This window comes from Oncorhynchus mykiss, chromosome 19 (assembly GCF_013265735.2).
Source record: "Oncorhynchus mykiss isolate Arlee chromosome 19, USDA_OmykA_1.1, whole genome shotgun sequence".
NCBI classification, from domain to species: Eukaryota; Metazoa; Chordata; class Actinopteri; order Salmoniformes; family Salmonidae; genus Oncorhynchus; species Oncorhynchus mykiss.
In genome coordinates this window covers 26,159,164-26,185,582 of record NC_048583.1, presented here as the reverse complement: position 1 = coordinate 26,185,582, position 26,419 = coordinate 26,159,164, and the positions used below count along the sequence as shown (strand labels likewise).

At 40.9% G+C, this 26,419-nt stretch overlaps 1 protein-coding gene across 2 annotated transcripts in view; it reads right to left on the bottom strand.

Moving 5' to 3' along the window:
• tdp1 (tyrosyl-DNA phosphodiesterase 1) overlaps nt 1-26,419 on the bottom strand; it is a 61,777-nt gene that overhangs the window by 19,619 nt on the left and 15,739 nt on the right. For both annotated transcript variants that reach the window (XM_036954502.1, XM_021573707.2), the window contains exons 8-15: nt 25,340-25,510; nt 25,110-25,188; nt 24,753-24,929; nt 15,949-15,997; nt 15,575-15,641; nt 13,278-13,385; nt 11,836-11,938; nt 2,471-2,576 (exon numbers count right to left, since the gene is read on the bottom strand). In XM_036954502.1, coding sequence (XP_036810397.1) covers nt 2,471-2,576; nt 11,836-11,938; nt 13,278-13,385; nt 15,575-15,641; nt 15,949-15,997; nt 24,753-24,929; nt 25,110-25,188; nt 25,340-25,510 — 860 coding nt within the window. The remainder of the gene's footprint in view (nt 1-2,470; nt 2,577-11,835; nt 11,939-13,277; nt 13,386-15,574; nt 15,642-15,948; nt 15,998-24,752; nt 24,930-25,109; nt 25,189-25,339; nt 25,511-26,419) is intronic.

Genomic DNA, 26,419 nt, shown 5'->3' with positions numbered 1-26,419 from the left:
AAACTCATTTAAACATAACTTCACAGATCTTCATTGTAAAGGGTTTAAACACTGTTTCCAAATGCTTGTTCAATGAACCATAAACAATTAATGAACATGCACCTGAAGAACGGTCGTCACACTAACAGCTTACAGACGGTAGGCAATTAAGGTCACAGTTATGAAAACTTAGGACACTAAAGAGGCTTCTCTGAAAAACATCAAAAGAGAGATGGGTCCAGGGTCCCTGCTCATCTGCGTGAACGTGCCTAAGGCATGCTGCAAGGAGGCATGAGGACTGCAGATATGGCCAGGGCAATAAATTGCAAAGTCCGTACTGTGAGATGCCTAAGACAGCGCTACAGGGAGACAGGCCGGACAGCTGATCGTCCTCGCAGTGGCAGATCACGTGTAACAACACCTGCACAGGATCGGTACATCCAAACATCACACCTGCGGGACAGGTACAGGATGGCAACAACAACTGTCCGAGTTACACCAGGAACGCACAATCCCTCCATCAGTGCTCAGACTATCCACAATAGGCTTCGGAACAAGTCTCAATGTCCTTGAGTGGCTCAGCCAGAGCTCGGACTTGAATTCGATTAAACATATCTGGAGAGACCTGAAAATAGCTGTGCAGCGACGCTCTCAATCCAACCTGACAGAGCTTGAGAGGATCTGCGGAGAAACTCCTCAAATTCAGGTTTGCCAAGCTTGTAGAGTCATACCCAAGAAGACTCGAGGCGGTAATCGTGCTTCAACAAAGTACTGAGTAAAGGGTCTGAACACTTATGTAAATGTGATCAGTTTGTATTTGTATTTTTTGTAAAAAATATTTGCGGCAAATTCTAAAAAAACGGTATTTGCTTTGTCACTATGGGGTATTGTGTGTAGATTGATGAGGAAAAAAAAGATTTAATCCCTTTTAGAATAAGGCTGTAACCTAACAAAATGTGAAAAAAAATATCAAGGGTTCTGAATACTTTCCGAATTCACTGTATATGGAAAAATATGTTTTAAAAAAAATGTAACCAACCGATTTGTTGAAAGAACAGACGACTCTCGGTATTATACGATAATCAATCAATTCTGCCCCACAAAGGGAAATCTGAATGAATTCACTGATATCACTGATTAACTTTATTGTGTGTAGATTTAAGTTTGTTATAGTTTCCATATTGTTGGAGAGTCTGGGGTTGTCCTTTGTTATTAAAATAAAAATGGAATCTTATCTGTCAATAGTAAAAAAAAATTAAACTACAGAATTTTCAGTATTTTTGCTATTGGACAAGTAAATAATCAGTCTCACTTATCAGTACTCCTTCACTGCCGACTACACCACATTGGATTTCTGGCTGAGTGTTACGAAGGAGACACTCTCTCAACATATTATTCCAGCGACATTATTCAATCTCTTAATTCAAAGACTTAATCATGGACACTCTTACTGACAGTTGTGGCTGCTTTGCGTGATGTGCTGTTGTCTCTACCTTCTTTCCCTTTGTGCTGTTGTCTGTGTCCAACAATGTTTGTACCCTGTTTTGTGCTGCTACCATGTTGTGCTGCTACCATGTTGTGTTGCTACAATGTTGTTGTCATGCTACCATGCTGTGTTGTCATGTGTTGCTACCATGCTATGTTGTCATCTTAGGTCTCTTGTCGTGATGTGTGTTTTGTTCTATATTTTATTTAATTTTTAATCCCAGCCCCCATCCCCGCAGGAGGCCTTTTGCCTTTAGGTAGGCCGTCATTGTAAATAAGAATGTGTTCTTAACTGACTTGCCTAGTTAAATAAAGCTTACATAATAAAAAAAATATTGGCATAAGTCTCAACACTTACCTTCTACAGGCTTCTCTGATCTTAGCCTTTCATGCGCTGCTCCCACTGTAAATGTTAGCCAATCAACATTTGGCTCAGGACAGTTTGAGGCAGCAGACCTGATCCCCAGGCAATTATTATCAAATGAATCAGAGTAGAGGATTCGCACACCTCCACTTTCACTGATAAAAAGTCCTCGTAGAGAAAAATACATTGAGATTGGCCCACACACAGATATTGACACACAGTTCCGCACATTAGGGTTGAGTGGTATCCATATGGTCATACAGTCTCTGTACCATAATGGGGTATACAGTATCACTGGCAGTGCACACAAGGGGGCACCATTTATTTCCATAAAAAAATAAAAAATAAATATATATATATATGCTAACAAAGTCCTAGCAAATTCCCATAGCATTCGCTAGCTAAATGCTAACAAGAGTATGTGAACGTAAACAAATTGCAAGGACAGACACCACAGCTCAAAGTTTTACAACTATCTCAAAAGGTTTGCTGCGGTATTGAAAATCATACTGTGGGTATTACAAATACTTTGATATACTGTAGATCAGCCAAGCCTAACAGTCACAGACACACAGTGACAGACACACAAAGTCACACACACACACATCAGTGTGTAGTGGAGGAACAAGGAAGTACAAGTACCTTTACTCGAGTAGCGTTTGGGTGGCAGGTCGAAGGGCACCGGAAATGAGGTAGAGGGAGTGGTGGCAGGAAACACGTCCATCTGGACGGGAAAGGTACTCATGCTCTGAGAGGAGAAAAATGACAGACCCAAAATCATTATTTAGTATTTAACTAGATGAACCTTTATTTCAACACATGGGTAGGAAAGGACAAAAAAAAAAAAGAAAAGCTAGTTAGATGGAACACTATTCCGACCAATTCATCATCATCATCAAGCTCAGTAAAATCTCATTGGAATGAGCGCACCTCTCTCCCTCTCCTGTCACATAGAACAGCTAGGTCAATAAGTTTCCCTGTCTCCTTTGCTTCATAGCCACTGATTTGTAAAATTAGTAGATGACATTGCATTCACCTACTGACTACAGCAGGGCTAGGCAACATGTTATGTGTTGGAACTGCAACTAAATCATTCACATACTGTGTTGCTGGCCCATGACCCATATCAAGCTAGCACAGAAGGAAATGAAGGAAAGGAGACAAGGGAACATAACGGACACTAATAGAATGTAGTCTAACTCTCTGTCAGTGTCTAAACGTGGTCCAGCAGAGACAAAAATAAGACCCTGGCGTGAATTACCCGCGGAGACATTTATCTGTGCGCTACACACTGCTCCCTCCAGCTGCCACGGCAACATGATTTCGCAAATGAGGCAGGACCTCATTGGCTCATAAGTACGGTGAAGCTGAGAAATGCTCATGGAGTCTCCTTGGGCAGGACAGAGATGGGTTTTCAGGGGAGAATTACCCTTGAAGTTATTCGGGACGCAGTATGGCTGCTACAGACAGCAGGGGTGGATGGGGGCATATCTGTCCACTGCAGATGACAATTAAATAAGGTAAAGCTGTCACTGTTATGGCAAAACAAATGGTTTCTGTCAAATGAGAGAACGTGAAGCGGATGTAAATAGTCAAACTGATTGATTGTTCACACTTTTAAAATTGTGTTCAAAATCTTTTCTTTATAGAGTGATGGTCAAAAGAGTCCATATTTGGCCTCCCGAGTGACATATCGCAGTGCTAGCTGTGCCACTAGAGATTCTGGGTACGAGTCCAGGCTCTGTTGCAGAAGGCCGCAACCGGGAGACCCATGGGGCGGTGCACAATTGGCCCAGCATCGTCTAGATTAGGGGGAGGTTTTGGCCGGCAAGGATGTCCTTGTCCCATCTCACTCTAGCGACTCCTGTGGCGGGCCGGGCGCAGTGCACGCGGGCCGGGCGCAGTGCACGCTGACACGGTCGCCCTGTGCACAGTGTTTCCTCCGACACATTGGTGCGGCTGGCTTCCGGGTTAAGTGGGCATTGTGTCAAGAAGCAGTGCGACTTGGTTGGGTTGTGTTTTGGGGGACGCATGGCTCTCGACCTTCGCCTCTCCCGAGTCCATACGGGAGTTGCAGCGATGAGACAAGATTGTAACTACCAATTGGATACAATGAAATAGGGAGGAAAAAGGGTTAAAAAATAAAATAAAAATTCCATATTTTGAAAGAGGAAGTAAAGTACTTTAGCATTAGTTTTCGTTTCAGTCTCCACTAACCCAAGCGAATTGTATGTTTTTTCCCCCTATCAATAATGTCAAATTAACAGCTGTACAGAAAGACTCATGTGAAGGCCAAATTACAGAGGAGGAACTTCTTGATGATTTTTTATTAAAGCCTTTAAGTCTTACTACATTTGCACACACTGTATATAGATTTATCTATTGTGTTATTGACTGTACGTTTGTTTATCCCATGTGCAACTCTGTGTTGTTTGGGTCGCACTGCTTTGCTTGATCTTGGCCAGGTCGCAGTTGTAAATGAGAACTTGTCTACCTGGTTAAATAAAGGTGAAATATATATTTTTTTTAAGGTCCAGGAAAACTCAAGGGCTGGATGGCATACCAACCTTTTTTTGATATACTCAGAGGACCGTTATTAGCATGTTTAAACCACTCCTACGTAAATGGTAGATTATCAGACACTCAACAAAGTCTGATTTCATTATTAGTGAAACAGATTCCAAGTGGTAAATATAAATGCTTAGCGCATAGAATTAAAAAAAAGGTATTGTCGGATATTATTCATCCTAAATCAGACAGTTTTTTTTTTTTACATGGACGATATATTGGAGATAATATGTACTGGAAACAATAGAACACTATGAAATATCTGGGAAATCAGGCCTGGTATTCATAGCTGACTTTCAAAAAGGCCTTTGATAAAGTATGACAGTAGTTTATATATAAAAGCCTGGAATATTTCAATTTTGGAGAATCTCTTACAAAATGGGTTAAATACTCACCCTAAGTGTAAAATAGTCAATAATGGCTATTAATCAGAGAGTTGTAAACTGTCAAGAGGAGTAAAACAAGGTTGTCCCCTATTGGCATATCTATTTATTATTGCCATAGAAATTTTAGCTATTAAAATCAGATCAAACAATAATATTAATGGATTTGAAATCCAGGGATTTGAAATCCAGGGCTTAAAAACAATGGTGTCATTGTACACTGATAATTGTTTTGTTTTAAATCCACAATTAGGATCCCCCCCACAGCCTTATTAAGAATCTAGATACTTTTTCTAAACTCTCTAGATTAAAACCAAATTATGATAAGTGTACCCAATATTACGCATTGGATCACAAAAAAAAACAACTTTTACATTACCATGTAGTTTACCAATAAAATGGTCTGACGGGGATGTGGACATACTCGGTATACAAATCCCGAAAGAAAGAAATGATCTCACTCCAATACATTTTTATAGAAAGGTGGCAAAAGTATATAAGATGTTGCTACCATGGAAAGGAAAAAACATGTCTATTTTGTGGAAAAATCACCCTGATTAACTCTTCAGTCATATGACAATATACCTATTTGCTTATAGCGACCTGTTTTTTAAAATTATATAAGCAAAAAATATTTTGGATTTGGAACGTCAAACCAGACACAATTAAAAGGGCCTATTCATATAATGAATATGACAGAGGGCAGAAATGAATAAAGATTAAAGCATTAGACCTCTCACTAAAGGCGTCAGTCATACAAAAGTTATACTTAAATCCGAACTGGTTCTCTAGCAAATTAGTAAGAATGTCTCACCCCACGTTCAAGAATGGCCTTTGTCCTTTTATTCAGATTACAACCTCTCACTTTCGGTAATTTGAAAACAAAATCTCCCCAAAATAGATATATTTTTAAACAAGCCAAAGAAAGTTGGTTGCAATTTCAGTTTAATCCACCTGAAAAGACAGAGCAAATAATACAACAAATAGTGGTTGAACTCAAATATACAGTGGGGAGAACAAGTATTTGATACACAGACGATTTTGCAGGTTTTCCTACTTACAAAGCATGTAGAGGTCTGTAATTTTTTATCATTATCACTTCAACTGTGACAGACGGAATCTAAAACAAAAATCCAGAAAATCTTACTTTATTGCATGACATAAGTATTTGACCACCTACCAACCAGTAAAAATTCCAGCTCTCACAGACCTGTTCGTTTTTCTTTAAGAAGCCCTCCTGTTCCCTACTCATTACCTGTATTAACTGCACCTGTTTGAACTCGTTACCTGTATAAAATACACCTGTCCACACACTCAAACAGACTCCAACCTCTCCACAATGGCCAAGACAAGAGAGCTGTGTAAGGACATCAGGGATAAAATTGTAGACCTGCACAAGGCTGGGATGGGGTACAGGACAATAGGCAAGCAGCTTGGTGAGAAGACAACAACTGTTGGCGCAATTATTAGAAAATGGGAAGAAGTTGAAGATGACGGTAAATCACTCTCGGTCTGAGGCTCCATGCAATATCTCACCTCGTGGGGCATCAATGATCATGAGGTAGGTGAGGGATCAGCCCAGAACTACACGGCAGGACCTGGTCAATGACCTGAAGAGAGCTGGGACCACAGTCTCAAAGAAAACAATTAGTAACACACTACGCCGTCATGGATTAAAATCCTGCAGCGCACGCAAGGTCCCCCTGCTCAAGCCAGCGCATGTCCTAGGCCCTAACGTCTGAAAAACGTCTGAAGTTTGCCAATGACCATCTGGATGATCCAGAGGAGGAATGGGAGGTCATGTGGTCTGATGAGACAAAAATAGAGCTTTTTGGTCTAAACTCCACTCGCCGTGTTTGGAGGAAGAAGAAGGATGAGTACAACCCCAAGAACACCATCCCAACCGTGAAGCATGGAGGTGGAAACATCATTCTTTGGGGATGCTTTTCTGCAAAGGGGACAGGACGACTGCACGTATTGAGGGGAGGATGGATGGGGCCATGTATCGCGAGATCTTGGCCAACAACCTCCTTCCCTCGGTAAGAGCATTGAAGATGGGTCGTGGCTGGGTCTTCCAGCATGACAACGACCCGAAACACACAGCCAGGGCAACTAAGGAGTGGCTCCGTAAGAAGCATCTCAAGGTCCTGTGGTGGCCTAGCCAGTCTCCAGACCTGAACCCAATAGAAAAGAAGGTCTGTATGGAGGAATGGGCCAAAATCCCTGCTGCAGTGTGTGCAAACCTGGTCAAGAACTACAGGAAACGTATGATCTCTGTAATTGCAAACACAGGTTTCTGTACCAAATATTAAGTTCTTCTTTTCTGATGTATCAAATACTTATGTCATGCAATAAAATGCAAATTAATTACTTAAAAATCATACAATGTGATTTTCTGGATTTCTGTTTTAGATTCCGTCTCTCACAGTTGAAGTGTAAAACCTGCAAAATCGGCAGTGTATCAAATACTTGTTCTCCCCACTGTACTAATTGATTAAATTCGATAACGTTTAAAAAAGTTATATTTGTAAACTATATCATAAATAGGACTGGTGGAGTCATGTAGGGGCGGCAGTGGTTAGAGCGTTGGACTAGTAACCGAAAGGTTGCAAGATCGAATCCCCAAGCTGACCAAGGCAGCCCTTGAATAAGGTAGTTAACCCACTGTTCCTATGCCTTCATTGTAAATAAGAATTTGTTCTTAACCAACTTGCCTAGTTAAATAAAGGTAAAATAAAATGTCACACATGCAGCTAACACAAACATATGGAAATGTCTGCTCTACCCAAAATTACAACCAACTAATTGCAGCATTACCGTAAAAATAGTAAAAGGCAAGTGGAAGGGGGAACAAGTAAGGAGCTTGTCTGTCAGCCCTGCATTAAAAGACCAAAATTGGTCAAAGAAAATTGTGATAAATAAAAAATGTAAACCAGTTTCATTTAAGGTCCAAAAAATTGACAAGCTGTGCCATATAGATTGCAAAATAGTTGGGAAGAGATTTTCGATGTACCGATTCCATGGCACATGATTTATGAATTGACATTCAAAACAAAGCCAGATTTAAATTATACAAAATTCTTGCAACCAATAGAATATTATTTATATAGGGGATACAACCTTCCCATATCTGCAGATTTTGCTGTGAAGAGGTAGTCATTAGATCATTTTTTTGGTACTGTCCATATGAAGCTCGTTTTTGGTCACAGGTCCATGAATGGCTGAACAATTGCAACATTTACCTGGAGCTAACTCTGCAGATAGCAATACTAGGTTTTTGAAAAGTCAGTCAATCAAAAATATGTATGCAAAAACTTATTTAATTTACAATCTGTAGAAACTATGAGAATAGAAAGGTTCAGAACATTTGTGAAGCATCACAGCACTGTTGAAAAATACATGACAAATATAAATCCAATATGGATGGTGTTAATTAACCTCTTAAGGTTTAGCCCCTTTAAAAAAAAAAAAAAATCCCCTAAAATGTCATACCCAAATCTTACTGCCTGTAGCTCAGGTCCTGAAGCAAGAATATGCATTTTCTTGGTACCATTTGAAAGGAAACACATTGAAGTTTGTGGAAATGTTAAAGGAATGTAGGAGAATATAACACATTAGATCTGGTAGAAGATAGTACAAAGAAAAACAAAGACAACATTTTATTTTGTACCATCATCTTTGAAATGCAAGAAAGGCCATCATGTATTATTCCAGCCCAAGTGAGATTTAGATTTTGGCCACTAGATGGCAGCAGTGTATGTGCAAAGTTTCAGACTGATCCAATGAACCATTGTATTTTCGTTCAACATTTTGATCAAGACTGCCTAATTTGTGTATGAATAACTTTGTTCAAAACTGTGCACTCTCCTCAAACAATAGGATAGTATTCTTTCACTGTAATATCTACTGTAAATTGGACAGTGCAGTTAGATTAATAAGAATTTAAGCTTTCTGCCAATATCAGATATGTCTATGTCCTTAGAAAGTTTCTTGTTACTTACAACCTCATGCTAATGCATTAGCCTACGTCAGCTCAACCGTCCAGTCAAGGGACACCGATCCCCAAAGAAGTAGGTGGGAGTGGTTGAATGGAGCTGAATGGTGGGTCTACTAACAACAAGATAACCAACGTAAAATATACTGTGTCTGTAAAATGTATATAGGTTCAGAATGTTTGAGAAATAGCACAGTTAAAAATATATGGCAAATAGAAATCAAACTGGATGGATATCAGAAATAGATGGGAGAGTTGGAACTTAGAGGAAGGACAGGACTAAAAACAAACAAAATATAACTAATGTAAATTAGATTGTGTCCGTAAAATGTATATAGTATGTATAAGCTGGAAGTAGAAGCCTAAGTGTTGTCGTTTATTAGTTTACTCCAATTAGGTGGTTGGGTTGCGGAAAATGCTAAAGGAAAATTTTATTTTAAAAAGATACACATACATAAACTCAACAAAAAAAGAAACGTCCCTTTTTCAGGACCCGGTCTTTCAAAGATAAAAAATCCAAATAACTTCACAGATCTTCATTGTAAAGGGTCTAAACACTGTTTCCATGCTTGTTCAATGAACCATAAACAATTAATGAACATGCACCTGTGGAACGGTCATCAAGACACTAACAGCTTACAGACGGGAGGCAATTAAGGTCACAGTTATGAAAAACTTAGGACACTAAAGAGGCATTTCTACTGACTCTGAAAAACACCAAAAGAAAGAATCCCAGGGTCCCTCATCAGACTGTCCGGAATAGGCTGAGAGAGGCTGGACTGAGGGGTTGTAGGCCTGTAAGGCAGGTCCTCACCAGACATCACTGGCAACAACATTGCCTATGGGCACAAACCCACCGTCGCTGAACCAGACAGGACTGGCAAAAAGTGCTCTTCTCTGACGAGTCGCAGTTTTGTCTCACCAGGGGTGATGGTCGGATTCGCGTTCATCGTCGAATGAGCGTTACACCGAGGCATGTCCTCTAGAGCAGGGTGGAGGGTCCATCATGGTCTGGGGCGGTGTGTCACAGCATCATCGGACTGAGCTTGTTGTCATTGCAGGAAATCTCAACGCTGTGCGTTACAGGGAAGACATCCTCCTCCCTCATGTGGTACCCTTCCTGCAGGCTCATCCTGACATGACCCTCCAGCATGACAATGCCACCAGCCATACTGCTCGTTTTGTGCGTGATTTCCTGTAAGACAGGAATGTCAGTGTTCTGCCATGGCCAGCGTAGAGCCCGGATCTCAATCCTATTGAGCACGTCTGGGACCCGTTGGATCGGAGGGTGAGGGCAAGGGCCATTCCCCCCAGAAATGTCCGGGAACCTGCAGGTGCCTTGGTGGAAGAGTGGGGTAACATCTCACAGCAAGAACTGGCAAATCTGGTGCAGTCCACGAGGAGGAGATGCACTGCAGTACTTAATGCAGCTGGTGGCCACACCATACTGTTACTTTTGATTTTGCCCCCCCTTTGTTCAGGGACACATTATTCCAATTATGTTAGTCAGATGTCTGTGGAACTTGTTCAGTTTACGTCTCAGTTGTTGAATCTTATGTTCATTCAAATATTTACAGATGTTAGGTTTGCTGAAAATAAACACAGTTGACAGTGAGAGGACATTTCTTTTTTGCTGAGTTTATATACACACACAGACACACACTATCCTTCAAAGGTTTGGGGTCACTTAGTTTTTTTTAAAGAAAAGCACATCTCTTTGTCCATTAAAATAAAATAGATCAGAAATACAGTGTAGACATTGTTAATGTTGTAAATGACTAGTGTAGCTGGAAACGGCTGATTTTTAATGGAATATCTACATAGGCGTACAGAGGCCCATTATCAGCAACCATCACTCCTGTGCTCCAATGGCACGCTGTGTTAGCTAATCCAAGTTTATCATTTTAAAAGGCTAATTGATCATTAGAAAACCCTTTTGTAATTATGTTAGAACAGCTGAAAACTGTTCTCATTAAAGAAGCAATAAAACTGTCCTTCTTTAAACTAGTTGAGTATCTGGAGCATCAGCATTTGTGGGTTCGATTACAGGCTCAAAATGGCCAGAAACCAAGACATTTCTGAGAATTGAAGGCTATTCCATGCGAGAAATTGAAAGAAAGAAACTGAAGATCTCGTACAACGCCCTGAACTACTCCCTTCACAGAGCAACGCAAACTGCAGACAGTAACATTGATGGACGCTACAATCTAGCTGCCATATTAAAGCTTATCTACCCCCTAAAAAAAAAAAAGAGCTCTCTCCATTCTGTCCGTCCATCCACCCGTGAAGACAAACAGGCAGGCAGACACCCTCAAACCCACACAAGTTGTGCTGTACTGATGCTACATCAAATCAAGGACAGGGACAGTCGGCTTTTGTCCCAGAGAACAGAACGACCTCATCGGGAGAAAGACGAACAGAATAGTCACAAAGACCAAGGGAGAAAAAATAAAGAGAAGAACACAGCGCCAAGTGAAGGATGTCATGGTTACACTAACCTGCCTAGCGTCTTATTAAATGGACCTGGTTCTTTTAAATAGAAAAATACACAAACTTGTCTTTTCAAGCAAGAAGTCTTTGTGCGACTGTCCCTACTCGAGTCACATCTGAGGTCTGAGGTGTTACTCTCAATGGTGTCCCTGAATGTCAGAAAGCTGTGATGACTAGCTATATTCTTTCATAAATGCTTTCATTTCTTTCTAGGGGAAAACCAGGAAGTCTTCCAATAGTGGGGGCTAGGCGCTTTGTTCTGGTCAGGTCAATGTTGAAGCTCTGGCCCTCTAAACCAGTGTCACCTCCACAACCATTATGTTGCTTAGCAACTGTTGAGGTAATTCTAAGGCAAGGGACAAATTACACTGTATGTGTGTGTGTGGTGTGTTGGAAGCCCCCTCTGTCTACATATGAAGGATAGTGGAGAGACATTCATTATTACATGTACATAAATGGAGTATGTTTACCGAGCCCTAGAATCTAGTATCCTAATTTATGATCCATGTGCATAACTCGAAAGCACATCTCCCTTGGACATCAATGTGTGTGTGCGAGTGTGTGTCACTTACGAAGGCAGAGGGCACATAGAGGACTCCCAGTTCGTATGACCGGACCATCACCTGCGTGTTGTTCTTCTCCAGAGCCCCCCACGCTGCTTTGGACAAGTTAGCACTGGGGAGAGAACACACACACACACACAAAAATGGGTGTAACATCAAGCTTCACTACTTGCTATCAGTAGTATTTAGATTAACAATTTTCTTACATTAAGTTATAAATATTGAAAATATATTTTTTCTGACTTGGCTAATTTGTCAACATTTTGTTGAACATAATATATTCTATGTGCATATCAAAGATCCAGAGTGGAATCTCTGCTACTTTTAGATTTATAATCCAATTTGTAAGAATTACTCACAGAGTGAATGTGAAAATGGTCACCCTTGGTTGGTGATTTGCATGCTCTGCCTGGCCGTACAGCATTTACTGCGATGCTGCCTCCGCAGAAGTCAGAGCATTCAGACATCTTGCGCTTATATTTTCTATATTCAAGTTTATATTTTTATATATAATTTTTTAAAGAAAATTGTCATTGAAATCAAAATACTAGTCATATTAAAAGAGGAAGCGGTAAAGCTTCGTGGAATCTTAAAGGAGACCTGGGTACGGCCAAAAGGTTACAAATGCTACAACTTCAAAACATTATTTCTCAATTATGCTCAAAGATACAAATGTCAAATATATGTCAACAATCCTTCCCCCAGAGAACCCTTCTATGGATTAAATGTCGTGAAAATCCCTAAAATCATTGTCATTTTTGATCTACTTTCGTGAGGAATCACAGAGTAAGGTTACCATTTAGCTGCTAGGCAACCAGGTCTAAAATGACAGGGAACTATGGCCTATAGCGATAAGGTACCACAGACAGAGTATGATGGGTAAATATACAGGCTTGTTTGTAATGGTGCTATCAGTACATGGGGAGTTAAGTGCAGATAGCAGAGTACATAAACAGACCACTCCTCTCTAGACTGCTAGACTCTATTCGCAGATCTGAGAGGGAGAGGAGTTTTTCAGGAGAAGGATCAGAGCGGTGTGATCATAAATAACTGACGAATAAAAACAGAGTGAGCGAGTGGTGGTGCTGATCATGAAGTTTAAAAAAAAATCAACAACCATGATGAGGTGTTGACGTTAGCCATTTTCCTTCAAGGTGTTTCCTGCCTTTTCATGGTGAAAACATCAGGGTCATCCCCAAAACATCAAAACACCAACAGCCTTTTGGGGAAACAATGCTCTTAACTGGGCATCTGTTGAAAGAGTGTGTGTGTGTGTGTGTGTGTGTGTGTGTGTGTGTCTGGTTAAACAATAGCACCGTGACTAAGACACAAGTTGTTCCCCGTTCAGCTGGTAAGGGGTGTTCCTAGGCAACTGCATGTCTTGAGTTTGAAGTCATATTGTGGACTCGAGACGTTTCACATACACACACGTGCAAAAGCAGGCCTCTAACCTTGTGACAAGGAACCAGGCTAGTTGTGTGAAGTCTGGCGAAGCCCTCATGTAGGTCTTGATGTGTGGCATGGCGTGACTCCTCCCTGTCGTCTCAGCTTGCCAGCGACTAGACACACAAAAAAAACTTAAGTACATAATTTGCTGTGGGTAGAAGTATACCGTGACTTATTCCACATTTTGTTGAGTTAAAGCCTACATTCAAAATGGATTAAATAAATACAAATCTCACCCATCTACACACAATAAACCATAAGGACAAAGTAAAAACATGTTTTTAGAAATGTATCCTAATTTATTGAGAATGAAACAGAAATATCAAATGTACATAAGTATTCACACACCCGAGTCAATACTTTGTACAAGCACCTTCAGCAGTGATTACAGCTGTGAGTCTTTCTGGGTAAGTTTCGAAGAGCTTTCCACAACTGGAATGTGCAACATTTGCCCATTATTATTTTCAAAAGTCTTCAAGCTCTGTGAAATTGGTTGTTGATCATTGCGAGACAATCATTTTCAGGTCTTGTCATAGATTTTAAAGTAAATTTAAGTCAAAACTGTAACTAGGCCAATCATGAACATTCACTGTCTTCTTGGTAAGCAAATCAGTGTAGATTTGGCCTTGTGTTTTTGATTATTGTCCTGCGGAAAGGTGAATTCATCTCCCAGTGTCTGGTAGAAAGCAGACAACCAGGTTTTCCTCTAAACTTTTGCCTTTGCTTCGATCCATTTCGTTTCTTTTTTATCCTGAAAAGCTCCCCAGTACTCAACAATTACAAACATACCCATAACATGATGCAGCCACCACTACGCTTGAAAATATGGAGAGAGGTACTCCATAACGTGTTGTATGGGATATGCCTAAAACATAACACTTTGTATTCAGGACAAATATTTTTGAAGTATGACTTTAGTGCCTTGTTGCAAAACGGATGCATTTAAAAAATATTTTTATTCGGCACAGGCTTTTTTTCCTTTTCACTCTCAATTAGGTTAGTATTGTGGAGTACAATGTGGGCTAACTACAACACTAACCTCCCATACTCAGTTCTCCTATCACAGCCTTTAAAGTGTTTTAAAGTCCCCATTGGCCTCATCGTGAAATCCCTGAGCGATTTCCTTCCTCTCTCAACTGAGTTAGGAATAATGCCTGTCTTTGTAGTGACTGGGTATATTGACACACCAACCAAAGTGTAATTAAGAACTTCACCATGCTCAATTCAATTTTTAATTGGTCGCGTCTGTGAGAGTCTCAAATTCTAGCTGGTCAACTCACTCAAAAAACGTCTTATTTTTTGGCCGGCTAAAACCATAATTGACAATGGTCAACATGGTCAAACAGTATCGCTAAATTAAAGTGCATTGATTCCTGCCATGAAAGTGCCTGCTCGGCCCATGACAGTGCCCGTTTCGCCGGGGCTGGCTGCGCTGATGAGCGAGCAAACATTTGTGCAAACATTTCAAAATGCACTAGTGGGAAAAATACCATTTTGAAAATAAGTAGGCTGCTGTTAATTGAAATGAGGATGGTCTTAGTTTTCTGGGGGTATGACATTTATTTAAACTCTCAATATTGAGTGATTGACACAGTTTTAAAAACGACGTTTACGGTATGTCTGAGATGCTGGGTCTGCCGTGTCTTTGTGAGACGCAGAGTAGGTGAACGGATTATCTCTGCACATGTGGTTCCCACCGTGAAGCATGGAGGTGGTGGTGTAATGGTGCTTTGCTGGTGACACTGTCAGTGATTTATTTAGAATTCAAGGCACACTTAACCAGCCTGGCTACCACAGCATTCTGCAGCGATACGCCATCTGGTTTGCGATTAGTGGGACTATCATTTGTTTGTCAACAGGACCCGAAATACACCTCCAGGCTGTGTAAGGGCTATTTGACCAAGAAGGAGAGTGATGGTGCTGCATCAGATGACCTGGCCTCCACAATCGCCCGACCTCAACCCAATGGGGATGGTTTGGGATGAGTTGGACCGAAGTGAAGGAAAAGCAGGCAAGTAATGCGCAGCATAAGCATTCCTCATGAAGCTGGTTGAAAGAATGGCAAGAGTGTGCAAAGCTGTCATCAAGGCAAAGGGTGGCTACTTTTTTTGGTTACTACATGATTCCATGTGTGTTATTTCATAGTTTTGATGAATTGTAGAAAATAGTCAAAATAATGAAAAACCCTTGAATGAGTAGGTCTGTCCAAACATTTGACTGGTACTGTACATCCGGTGAAACATCTGGCTCCTTGTTCTATCTGTGGTAATAGTGTTGGGCAGAGTAGAGGAGTTCGACTTACTGGAAGTAGCTGTGGAGCCAGATTTGTTTCTGAGCAGTCTGGATGCTGTAGGGTAGAGAGCCACCGGCTGGAACGACAATTACACTGTTAGTTCAGTGTAACCTTCGTAACAATGTCATACAGCTTTCAGAATAACATCAGAAGTCTTCCATGATGCTGTCAAGCACTACAATACTACATTAAAGCCTTCATGAAACCTTCATATAGCATTCATAACAATGTCATAAGACCACAATCCTGTCTGCACCTGGTTTCTGATAACTACAGTAATGCTTACTCACAACACCACTGTAAGCTTGGACTTTGAGACAAGAGGAGAGGAGCAGGAGAAAGTGAGTCAGTGTTGCCAGGCCGGAATGTGGCTGAATCTTTACCTGGATACCCCTCCAGACTGGTCCTCACGTCGTCCACTGACGGGTAGATCTGCGGAAGATGGAAGACATGTTGACACACCATGTATCAAATACCTGGCTGGGGAACACACATGTAAATCAAAATCAGACCACAACCTCCTCATCCACCAGGAAAGCAGTCATGTTTTGAGCTTCACTAATGAGCACCCGACATAGGGCAGACAGTATGACCAGATGAGGGGGGGGGGGGGGGGGGGGGGGGTCTCTCTTCACAACAAACCTCACAGTTAGAGACTGAGTCACACACACACACACACACACACACACACACACACAGAGACACATAGGAGCTTGCATTCCCACGCACGTACACACACTAGGGAATAAACAGGCAAGGTTGAGCTAGGTCTATCTAGGCCTATTCTTACACGGCCAAATGTCTCTGTCTATCTGTCTGTCAGAAACAGTCACAGGGGGTGAGATTCAGTGTGGAGCCATGACTTTCAGCTGACATTTGCTGAAAGATCCATAAGGAACACGGATCAATGGGACACAGTCCATCAAAGGGACAAATTCTCTAAAAATCTATAGGAAGACATTTTTTATTGAATTGATGCAGGGAAGTGATATAACATAGTGCCCTCAGAATGTATTCACACCACTTGACATTCTCCACATTTTGTTGTGTTACAAAGTGGGATTAAAATCTTTTTTTTCTTCTATGACCTACACAAAATACTCTGTCAAAGTGGAAGAAATATATATAATTTCACACACACACACAAAGTCGGAAGTTCACATACACTTAGGTTGGAGTCATTAAAACTCGTTTTTCAACCACTCCACAAATTTCTTCTTAACAAACTATAGTTTTGGCAAGTAGGTTAGGACATCTACTTTGTGCATGACACAAGTAATGTTTCTAACAATTGTTTACAGAGATTATTTCACTTATAATTCACTGTATCACAATTCTAGTGGATCAGAAGTTTACATACACCAGAAAATTCCAGAAAATTATGTCATGGTTTTAGAAGCTTCTGATAGGCTAATTGACAATTTTAGTCAATTGGAGGTGTACATGTGGATGTATTTCAAGGCCAACCTTCACACTCAGTGCCTCTTTGCTTGACATCATGGGAAAATCTAAAGAAATCAGCCAAGACCTCAGAAACAAATTGTAGACCTCCACAAGTCTGGTTCATCCTTGAGAGCAATTTCCAAACGGCTGAAGGTACCGCGTTCATCTGTACAAACAATAGTACACAAGTATAAACACCCTGGGACCACGCAGCCGTCATCCCGCTCAGGAAGGAGACGCGTTCTGTCTCCTAGAGATGAACATACTTTTGTATGTAAAGTGCGAATCAATCCCAGAACAACAGCAAAGGACCCTGTGAAGATGCTGGAGGAAACAGGTATCTATATCCACAGCAAAACTAGTCCTATAAATCGACATAACCTGAAAGGCCCCTCAGCAAGGAAGAAGCCACTGCTCCAAAACAACCACAAAAAAGCTAGACTACGGTTTGCAACTGCACATGGGGACAACGATCACACTTTTTGGAGAAATGTCCTCTGGTCCGATGAAACAAAAATATAACTGTTTGGCTATAATGACCATCATTGTGTTTGGAGGAAAAAAGGGGGAGGCTTGCAAGCCGAAGAACACCATCTCAACCGTGAAGCACCATGTTGGGATGGTGTTGTGCAGCAAGTCCCTCCTTGCTTCACAAAATAGATGGCATCATGAGGGAGGGAAATTATGTGGATAAATTTAAGCAATTGAAGCAACATCTCAAGACATCAGTCAGGAAGTTAAAGCTTGGTCGCAAATGGGTCTTCCAAATGGACATTGACCCCAAGCATACTTCCAAAGTTGTGGCAAAATGGCTTAAGGACAACAAAGTCAAGGTATTGGAATGGCCATCACAAAGCCCTGACCTCAAACCCATAGAAAATGTGTGGGCAGAACTGAAAAAGTGTGTGAGAGCAAGGAGACCTACAAACCTGTACTCAGTTACACCAGCTCTGTCAAGAGGAACGGGCCAAAATTCACTTGTGGAAGGCTACCCGAAACGTTTGACCCAAGTTAAACAATTTAAATTTAAAACAATTTAAATTTAAATGCTACCAAATACTAATTGAGTGTATGTAAACTTCTGACCAACTGGGAATGTGATGAAAGAAAGAAAAGCTGAAGTAAATAATTCTCTACTATTATTCCGACATTTCACATTCTTAGAGTAAAATGGTGATCCTAACTGACCTAAAACAGGGAATTTTTACTAGGATTAAATGTCAGGAATTGTGAAAAACGGAGTTTAAATGTATTTGGTTATGGTGAATGTAAACTTCTGACCTCAAGTGTGTGTATGTGTGTGTGTATATATATAGAGAGATAGTCGCTTCTCCCCTGTTGACATTGAGGCTGGTGTGTTGCGGGTACTATTTAATGAAGCTGCCAGTTGAGGACTTGTGAGGCGTCTGTTTCTCAAACTAGGCACTAATGTACTTGTCCTCTTGCTCAGTTGTGCACCGGGGCCTCTCCCCTTTATATTCTGGTTGGAGCCAGTTTGCGCTGTTCCATGAAGGGAGTAGTACACAGCATTTTACGAAATCTTCAGGTTCTTGGAAATTTCTTGCATGGAATAGCCTTAATTTCTCAGAACAAGAATAGACGGACGAGTTTCAGAAGAACGTTCTTTGTTTCTAGCCATTTTGAGCGTGAAATCTGACCCACAAATACTGATGCTCCAGATGCTCAACTAGTCTAAAGGCCAGTTTTATTGCGGATTTAAAATCAGCACAACAGTTTACAGCTGTGCTAACATACAGTGCCTTGCGAAAGTATTCGGCCCCCTTGAACTTTGCGACCTTTTGCCACATTTCAGGCTTCAAACATAAAGATATAAAACTGTATTTTTTTGTGAAGAATCAACAACAAGTGGGACACAATCATGAAGTGGAACGACATTTATTGGATATTTCAAACTTTTTTAACAAATCAAAAACTGAAAAATTGGGCGTGCAAAATTTTTCAGCCCCTTTACTTTCAGTGCAGCAAACTCTCTCCAGAAGTTCAGTGAGGATCTCTGAATGATCCAATGTTGACCTAAATGACTAATGATGATAAATACAATCCACCTGTGTGTAATCAAGTCTCCGTATAAATGCACCTGCACTGTGATAGTCTCAGAGGTCCGTTAAAAGCGCAAAGAGCATCATGAAGAACAAGGAACACACCAGGCAGGTCCGAGATACTGTTGTGAAGAAGTTTAAAGCCGGATTTGGATACAAAAAGATTTCCCAAGCTTTAAACATCCCAAGGAGCACTGTGCAAGCGATAATATTGAAATGGAAGGAGTATCAGACCACTGCAAATCTACCAAGACCTGGCCGTCCCTCTAAACTTTCAGCTCATACAAGGAGAAGACAAGAGGCCCATGATCACTCTGGATGAACTGCAGAGATCTACAGCTGAGGTGGGAGACTCTGTCCATAGGACAACAATCAGTCGTATATTGCACAAATCTGGCCTTTATGGAAGAGTGGCAAGAAAGCCATTTCTTAAAGATATCCATAAAAAGTGTTGTTTAAAGTTTGCCACAAGCCACCTGGGAGACACACCAAACATGTGGAAGAAGGTGCTCTGGTCAGATGAAACCAAAATTGAACTTTTTGGCAACAATGCAAAACGTTATGTTTGGCGTAAAAGCAAAACAGCTCATCACACTGAACACACCATCCCCACTGTCAAACATGGTGGTGGCAGCATCATGGTTTGGGCCTGCTTTTCTTCAGCAGGGACAGGGAAGATGGTTAAAATTGATGGGAAGATGGATGGAGCCAAATACAGGACCATTCTGGAAGAAAACCTGATGGAGTCTGCAAAAGACCTGAGACTGGGATGGAGATTTGTCTTCCAACAAGACAATGATCCAAAACATAAAGCAAAATCTACAATGGAATGGTTCAAAAATAAACATATCCAGGTGTTAGAATGGCCAAGTCAAAGTCCAGACCTGAATCCAATTGAGAATCTGTGGAAAGAACTGAAAACTGCTGTTCACAAATGCTCTCCATCCAACCTCACTGAGCTCGAGCTGTTTTGGAAGGAGGAATGGGAAAAAATGTCAGTCTCTCGATGTGCAAAACTGATAGAGACATACCCCAAGCGACTTACAGCTGTAATCGCAGCAAAAGGTGGCGCTACAAAGTATTAACTTAAGGGGGCTGAATAATTTTGCACGCCCAATTTTTCAGTTTTTGATTTGTTAAAAAAGTTTGAAATATCCAATAAATGTCGTTCCACTTCATGATTGTGTCCCACTTGTTGTTGATTCTTCACAAAAAAATACAGTTTTATATCTTTATGTTTGAAGCCTGAAATGTGGCAAAAGGTCGCAAAGTTCAAGGGGGCCGAATACTTTCGCAAGGCACTGTAATTGCAAAAGGGTTCTATAATTATGAAGTTATGAAAACTGGTTGTTCTGCAAATGTTGAACTTATAATATGGCTACTAATACTGGAAAAGCTAAATCAAAGTCCAAGTATACAGATTTGACAATGTTCTTGCAGAAAAATGTAAATGTCTCCTTCACGATTTGCCCATATGTACCTGGGTGACTTCACACTAAATGTCATGTAGTTCGCTCATACTTTAAGTTATCCGTCTGAAACTTTGCACATACACGGCTGCCATCTTGTGAACATCATCGGAATTACAACAAGAGTGATGGCTAGAACTGGGACCTTTCTCTTGCATTTCAAAGATGGAAGGGAAAAAACGGTTCGTTTTTCTTTGTATTTTCTTCTACCAGATCTAATGAGTTATATTCTCTTACATTCAGTTCACATTTCCACAAACTTCAAAGTGTTTGCTTTCAAATGGTACCAAAAATATGCATATCCTTGCTTCAGGGCCTGAGCTACAGGCAGTTAGATGTGCTATGTCATTTTAGGCGAAAATTGAAAATATAAGAATCCCTAAGAATTAACGGTGTGTTGAGTGCTCTTCTACACAATGCTGTTCTTTTAACTAAGGCACATGAGTCTTGAGTGGATACAGTACTTTTAATAATATTTGCATGTGTGGTTTTAAAGCACTGTAATGCTACCAATGAAGTAGATAAAGACTGAATTGCTGACGCTATGTATTGGCCATTGAGAAGCTTTGAAGCCATTTTGTCACTCCCCAGTAGGAGCAGTCCTCTATAGGAATGAATAGAATTCTACAGTATTTCAATTCAAATGTTTCAAGGACAAAATTACATGTATTTAAAGTATTTTGGTTGTTGTAGTGGGGACAGTAACATTAGTAATCTCAAAATAATACTTTAAGTTAAATGTTTTATATTTAACTTACATAATATAATTTAAAAGTATATATTAAGGCAGGGATGGGCAACTGATGAATCGGAACTCTTCATGAGCGGCCGCGGTGGCTTGTGGGTCTGCGTACACCTGCATTGCTTGCTGTTTGGGGTTTTAGGCTGGGTTTCTGTACAGCACTTTGACATATCAGCTGATGTACGAAGGGCTATATAAATAAATTTGATTTGATCCATACCCACGCAAACACTTCAACTAATTTTGCCATGGGGCGGAGAGAAAAATGTACAGTATTACAGATAATTTCCTGCAATTCTACACATTTTGCCATAGGGTGGAGAGAAATGTTTGCAGTTTTTAATATGATATCTGATGATCAATGGGCCCACCCCCCAGGCGGTAATTCGACCATGCTTACTACAATGTTAGACAGCTGGCCGCTAGACTACCGTACCAATCGGGGAAAAAATTGCTGACATGGCAGGGCTTTAGTTTTCAGTTTTTTTTATCAAATCACAAAAAAATCGAACAATTATCCGACGAGAATTGGATTATGCAGCGGTGCTGACGCAGTGCACAGCAGGGCAGTGTATGGTTGACATTGTGTAAATTGCCTATATTCCTATTTTCTATAGCCTATTTTAATAAATATGTTGTATTTACACAAAGCAAGGGACTTTCTATTGTCTCTCCATTTTATATGAACATGACATGGCCTATATTAAGCCATTTTCAGTTTAATGTAGGCTAGATATCTCCTGCCGTGCTATTTCATGATCAAACAAATGAATCTAACAGAGTTCTAGGCTATCTCAGAAAGTTAAGTCGTTTTTGAATAACCCCAAAACATGGAAGGCCTAAGGTAATATTGAGAGAGAGCAGCAAGATAAAAAAAAAAATCAAATGAGAAATTTGTACAAACGTTACAGCTGAGTGGAACCCCAGATCGAGGGAGATTATCAGTGGTCTTGTATGTCTTCCATTTCCTAATAATTGCTCCCACAGTTGATTTCTTCAAACCAAGCTGCTTACCTATTGCAGATTCAGTCTTCCCAGCCTGGTGCAGGTCTACAATTTTGTTTCTGGTGTCCTTTGACAGCTCTTTGGTCTTGGCCATAGTGGAGTTTGGAGTGTGACTGTTTGAGGTTGTGGACAGGTGTCTTTTATACTGATAACAAGTTCAAACAGGTGCCATTAATACAGGTAACGAGTGGAGGACAGAGGAGACTCTTAAAGAATAAGTTACAGGTCTGTAAGAGCCAGAAATTTTACTTGTTTGTAGGTGATCAAATACTTATTTTCCACCATAATTTGCAAATAAATTCATAAAAAATCCTACAATGTGATTTTCTGGATTTTCCCCCCTAATTTTGTCTGTCATAGTTGAAGTGTACCTATGATGAAAATTACAGGCCTCATCTTTTTAAGTGGGAGAACTTGCACAATTGGTGGCTGACTAAATACTTTTTTGCCCCACTGTATATAGTTAGTATATAGTTAATATATATAGTATGCCAAAAAGTTCCCGGATGTCTTACTACATTAGCCAAAATACGAAGTATACAAGCAGTGGCACCATTTCCGTGCTTTTAGAGCCCATAATGCAATTCTTCAGAAAATGTGTGGTTTAAAATGGGTGATTTGAAGAAAATTGCGGAATATATGCAGCTGAAGTCCAACGAGAGTGGATACAAATTCATTGCTTTAACTAATTATGACAATTGTTGAGAAAATGTTGAGCAATGTAATAATGTAATGACTTTTCAAATAAGTTACGTTACACGTTATGTTGGCTGACAATTTATTAGCTACGCTGTCATAACGAACCGCATATCATTACAGCAGTATGTAACGGTATGTTAGTTAGCTACCTAACATTAGTTGTCTACTAATATATCAAACTTGCCAGTTTATTAACGACAGGCTAACTACCCAATCTTAATTTACTTGATTATTTCAGCCATTCTTAGCTTAGCAAAGTAGTATAGTCGTTGTGCGTTCTCAATGGACATTCGGGTGCTTTTGTAAATTCTCTTTGGCTACATGCTCCGATTTCAGAGCACTCTTGTTTGATTGTACCAGAGCGCAGAATAACGGCTGAATTTATGAACACTCAACCCTCGTTGATTATGGCTGGTGTCATTAAACGTCAGCAAAAAAGCCTAATTCAATTGCTGCCAGCAGCAAAGTTAGTCACCACACATGTAAACAGCCTAATCAGCTCTGCAAGGGTGAGTAAAATGGTCAGATTGAGGTGTTCTCTCATTTGTGTCTAGAAATAGCTAGCAAGCTAGCCAACGTTAGCCAGTTAGAAGGGCAGTCAAGCGCCCAAGCTAAGGTCAGAACGCTCGAGTCAACCCTACTCCTTGGCCAGAGCGTCCAGTGTGCGCTCTGAACGCTCAGAGCGAAAAGCTCTGAATTTACAAACGGACAATTTGACAACACTCTGGCACTCCAGATTGAATTTAAGACCACACCCGAAGTTGTAAAATGTGTAGCTAGTAATAGGTTATGCTAACAAGCTAGGAAGAGGTTGCATAGCAACAGCATCAACTTCCGGTAGTCAAGCGAAGCGCTAGTACGCTCAACTGAAAGGATTCTGTTCGTTTACAGTATACTTAAATGAACTAATAGTATATGTATTTGTAAATACTCATTAAGTATGTAGAATACAGTATGTTTGTATGGGTATTCAAAACACAGCTCTAGACAACCAGGTGAGGGGAGTTCCTTACTAATCAGTGACCTTAATTCATCAATCAAGTACAAGAAAGGAACAGTGCCCAATATCAGTCATCTAGTGTATATATAAATCATTGAATGCCACCAGGGCCAGCTCTAGCCTTTTGGGGGCCCGAAGCAATATTTGCTTGGGGTGGCCCCCACATCGCTGGCAAAAGAGTGGCCCCCCTCTTAACAGAGGAGAGAAAATGTTGCAGTTTAAAGGCAAATTCTGTAATTCTACACATTTTGCCAAAGGGCAGAAAGAACACTGAAACGTTATAATTAACATCATGCAAATCTCCACATTTTGCCATGGGGTAGAGATATTTTTGCAGTTTAAAAGCTAATTTCCTAAATTTTTCCATGACTTATACCATGTTAATATGATATCTGAGTGCGAGTGACTAACAAAATCAAAAAATGGGGGCCCCCTGGAGGTCAGGGCCCCTGGGCACATGCCCTGCGTGTCCGATTGATAATTTGGCCATAATTACAACAAGATTTAGATAGTATAGTCAGCTAACTTACCAATCTAAAAAATGTTTGCTGACATGGGCTAATTGAGTCACTGTCATTGAGTGACTGTGAGTGACTAACATAACTAACCAAATTTCGAACCCTTGTGTATTCAGGGCCGGTGCTGATTGCCACCCTCTCTAGGGTGGCCAGTTAGAGACGATAGAGTTACAGTGGCAGGTTTTTGGAACGTACCAACTAAATATATACAGAGGGGGACTAGTACAATTTGGGTGTTTTATAGAACGTACCAAGTGCATGGGGGGATCTGGGCGAAGAGACGATTTGCCCAGGGTGGTCAGAGTGCACTGGAACTCCCCTGCCAGCCACTTGGTCTTGTCCAACCCCATGGAGCCGATGCTGGAGAACTGACCAATGACAGGCCACTTCTCTTCGTTAGGGATGGGCCGTGTGTGGTCGCGCAACAGCTATACAAGAGAGAGACACAGAGACAGGGTCAGAACTGAGGAAAACACGGGTTAGTGCTGGGCTGGAACAAAAGCTCACAAACAAAATGCAGCTATCCAACCCCGATGTAGAGCATTCGAAAATGTCACAACTACTTCATCTGAGAATGTACAAGATAGAAGCAAGAGAAGAACTCTTACTTTTCTCAACCTCAGGTGACCCCACCTCTCCATGTCTGAGCCCAAGTACCTCCCTGGAGTGGAACCTATCAGATACACCCTGAGGAGATGAGGAGGAGGAGCTGTCAACATCTCAAATGGGTCCAGTTCAGTTGGCATGAAGTGGGGTACACTTCAGTACCTAATGTGTGTCAAATGTTTTCAGCTGTGTCGTGCCAATTGAACATGATCATCGTTCAACATCGTCTCACCTGGTCTCAGACAGGTCATGCTCTCTGATCCTCTGAATCCAGTCGGTGATTTCGGGGGCACGATAGGCCCCCAGGTACTCCAGGAGGTCCCGCTTGAAAAGGGTGGGAGACTCCCCCGCTGTCTCTGGACTCCCCTTGGGTAACCGTAAATACAGAGGACTCATCCACAACCTGACACACACACACACACACACACACAGAAAGATACACAATACAACATCAGATAAATATTACTGCACACATTACAATAATACAACCCCTAGTCATCAGTGTTCTGATGAATCCCCATGAGCCTGCATTTCCCCTCAGGGGATTAATGACGTGTATTTCATTCATCATTCGAGACAAAATAAACACAGCGAGACAATCTCACAACATCAACACACCCTGCATAATATTCCTGTAGTCATCCACAGCATGACAGAGGCTGAAAGCCAGGGTGGGGTGACAGACATTGCAGTCTTGTGTGATATGACTAGGGATGCACGATATATCGGTAAGCATATCGGAATCGGACGATATCAGCTAAAAACTGCTAACATCGGCCTGATGTGTAGTTTAACGCCGATGTCAAAGCTGACATGCATTTCTACAGTGCCTTGCGAAAGTATTCGGCCCCCTTGAACTTTGCGACCTTTTGCCACATTTCAGGCTTCAAACATAAAGATATAAAACTGTATTTTTTTGTGAAGAATCAACAACAAGTGGGACACAATCATGAAGTGGAACGACATTTATTGGATATTTCAAACTTTTTTAACAAATCAAAAACTGAAAAATTGGGCGTGCAAAATTATTCAGCCCCCTTAAGTTAATACTTTGTAGCGCCACCTTTTGCTGCGATTACAGCTGTAAGTCGCTTGGGGTATGTCTCAATCAGTTTTGCACATCGAGAGACTGACATTTTTTCCCATTCCTCCTTGCAAAACAGCTCGAGCTCAGTGAGGTTGGATGGAGAGCATTTGTGAACAGCAGTTTTCAGTTCTTTCCACAGATTCTCGATTGGATTCAGGTCTGGACTTTGACTTGGCCATTCTAACACCTGGATATGTTTATTTTTGAACCATTCCATTGCAGATT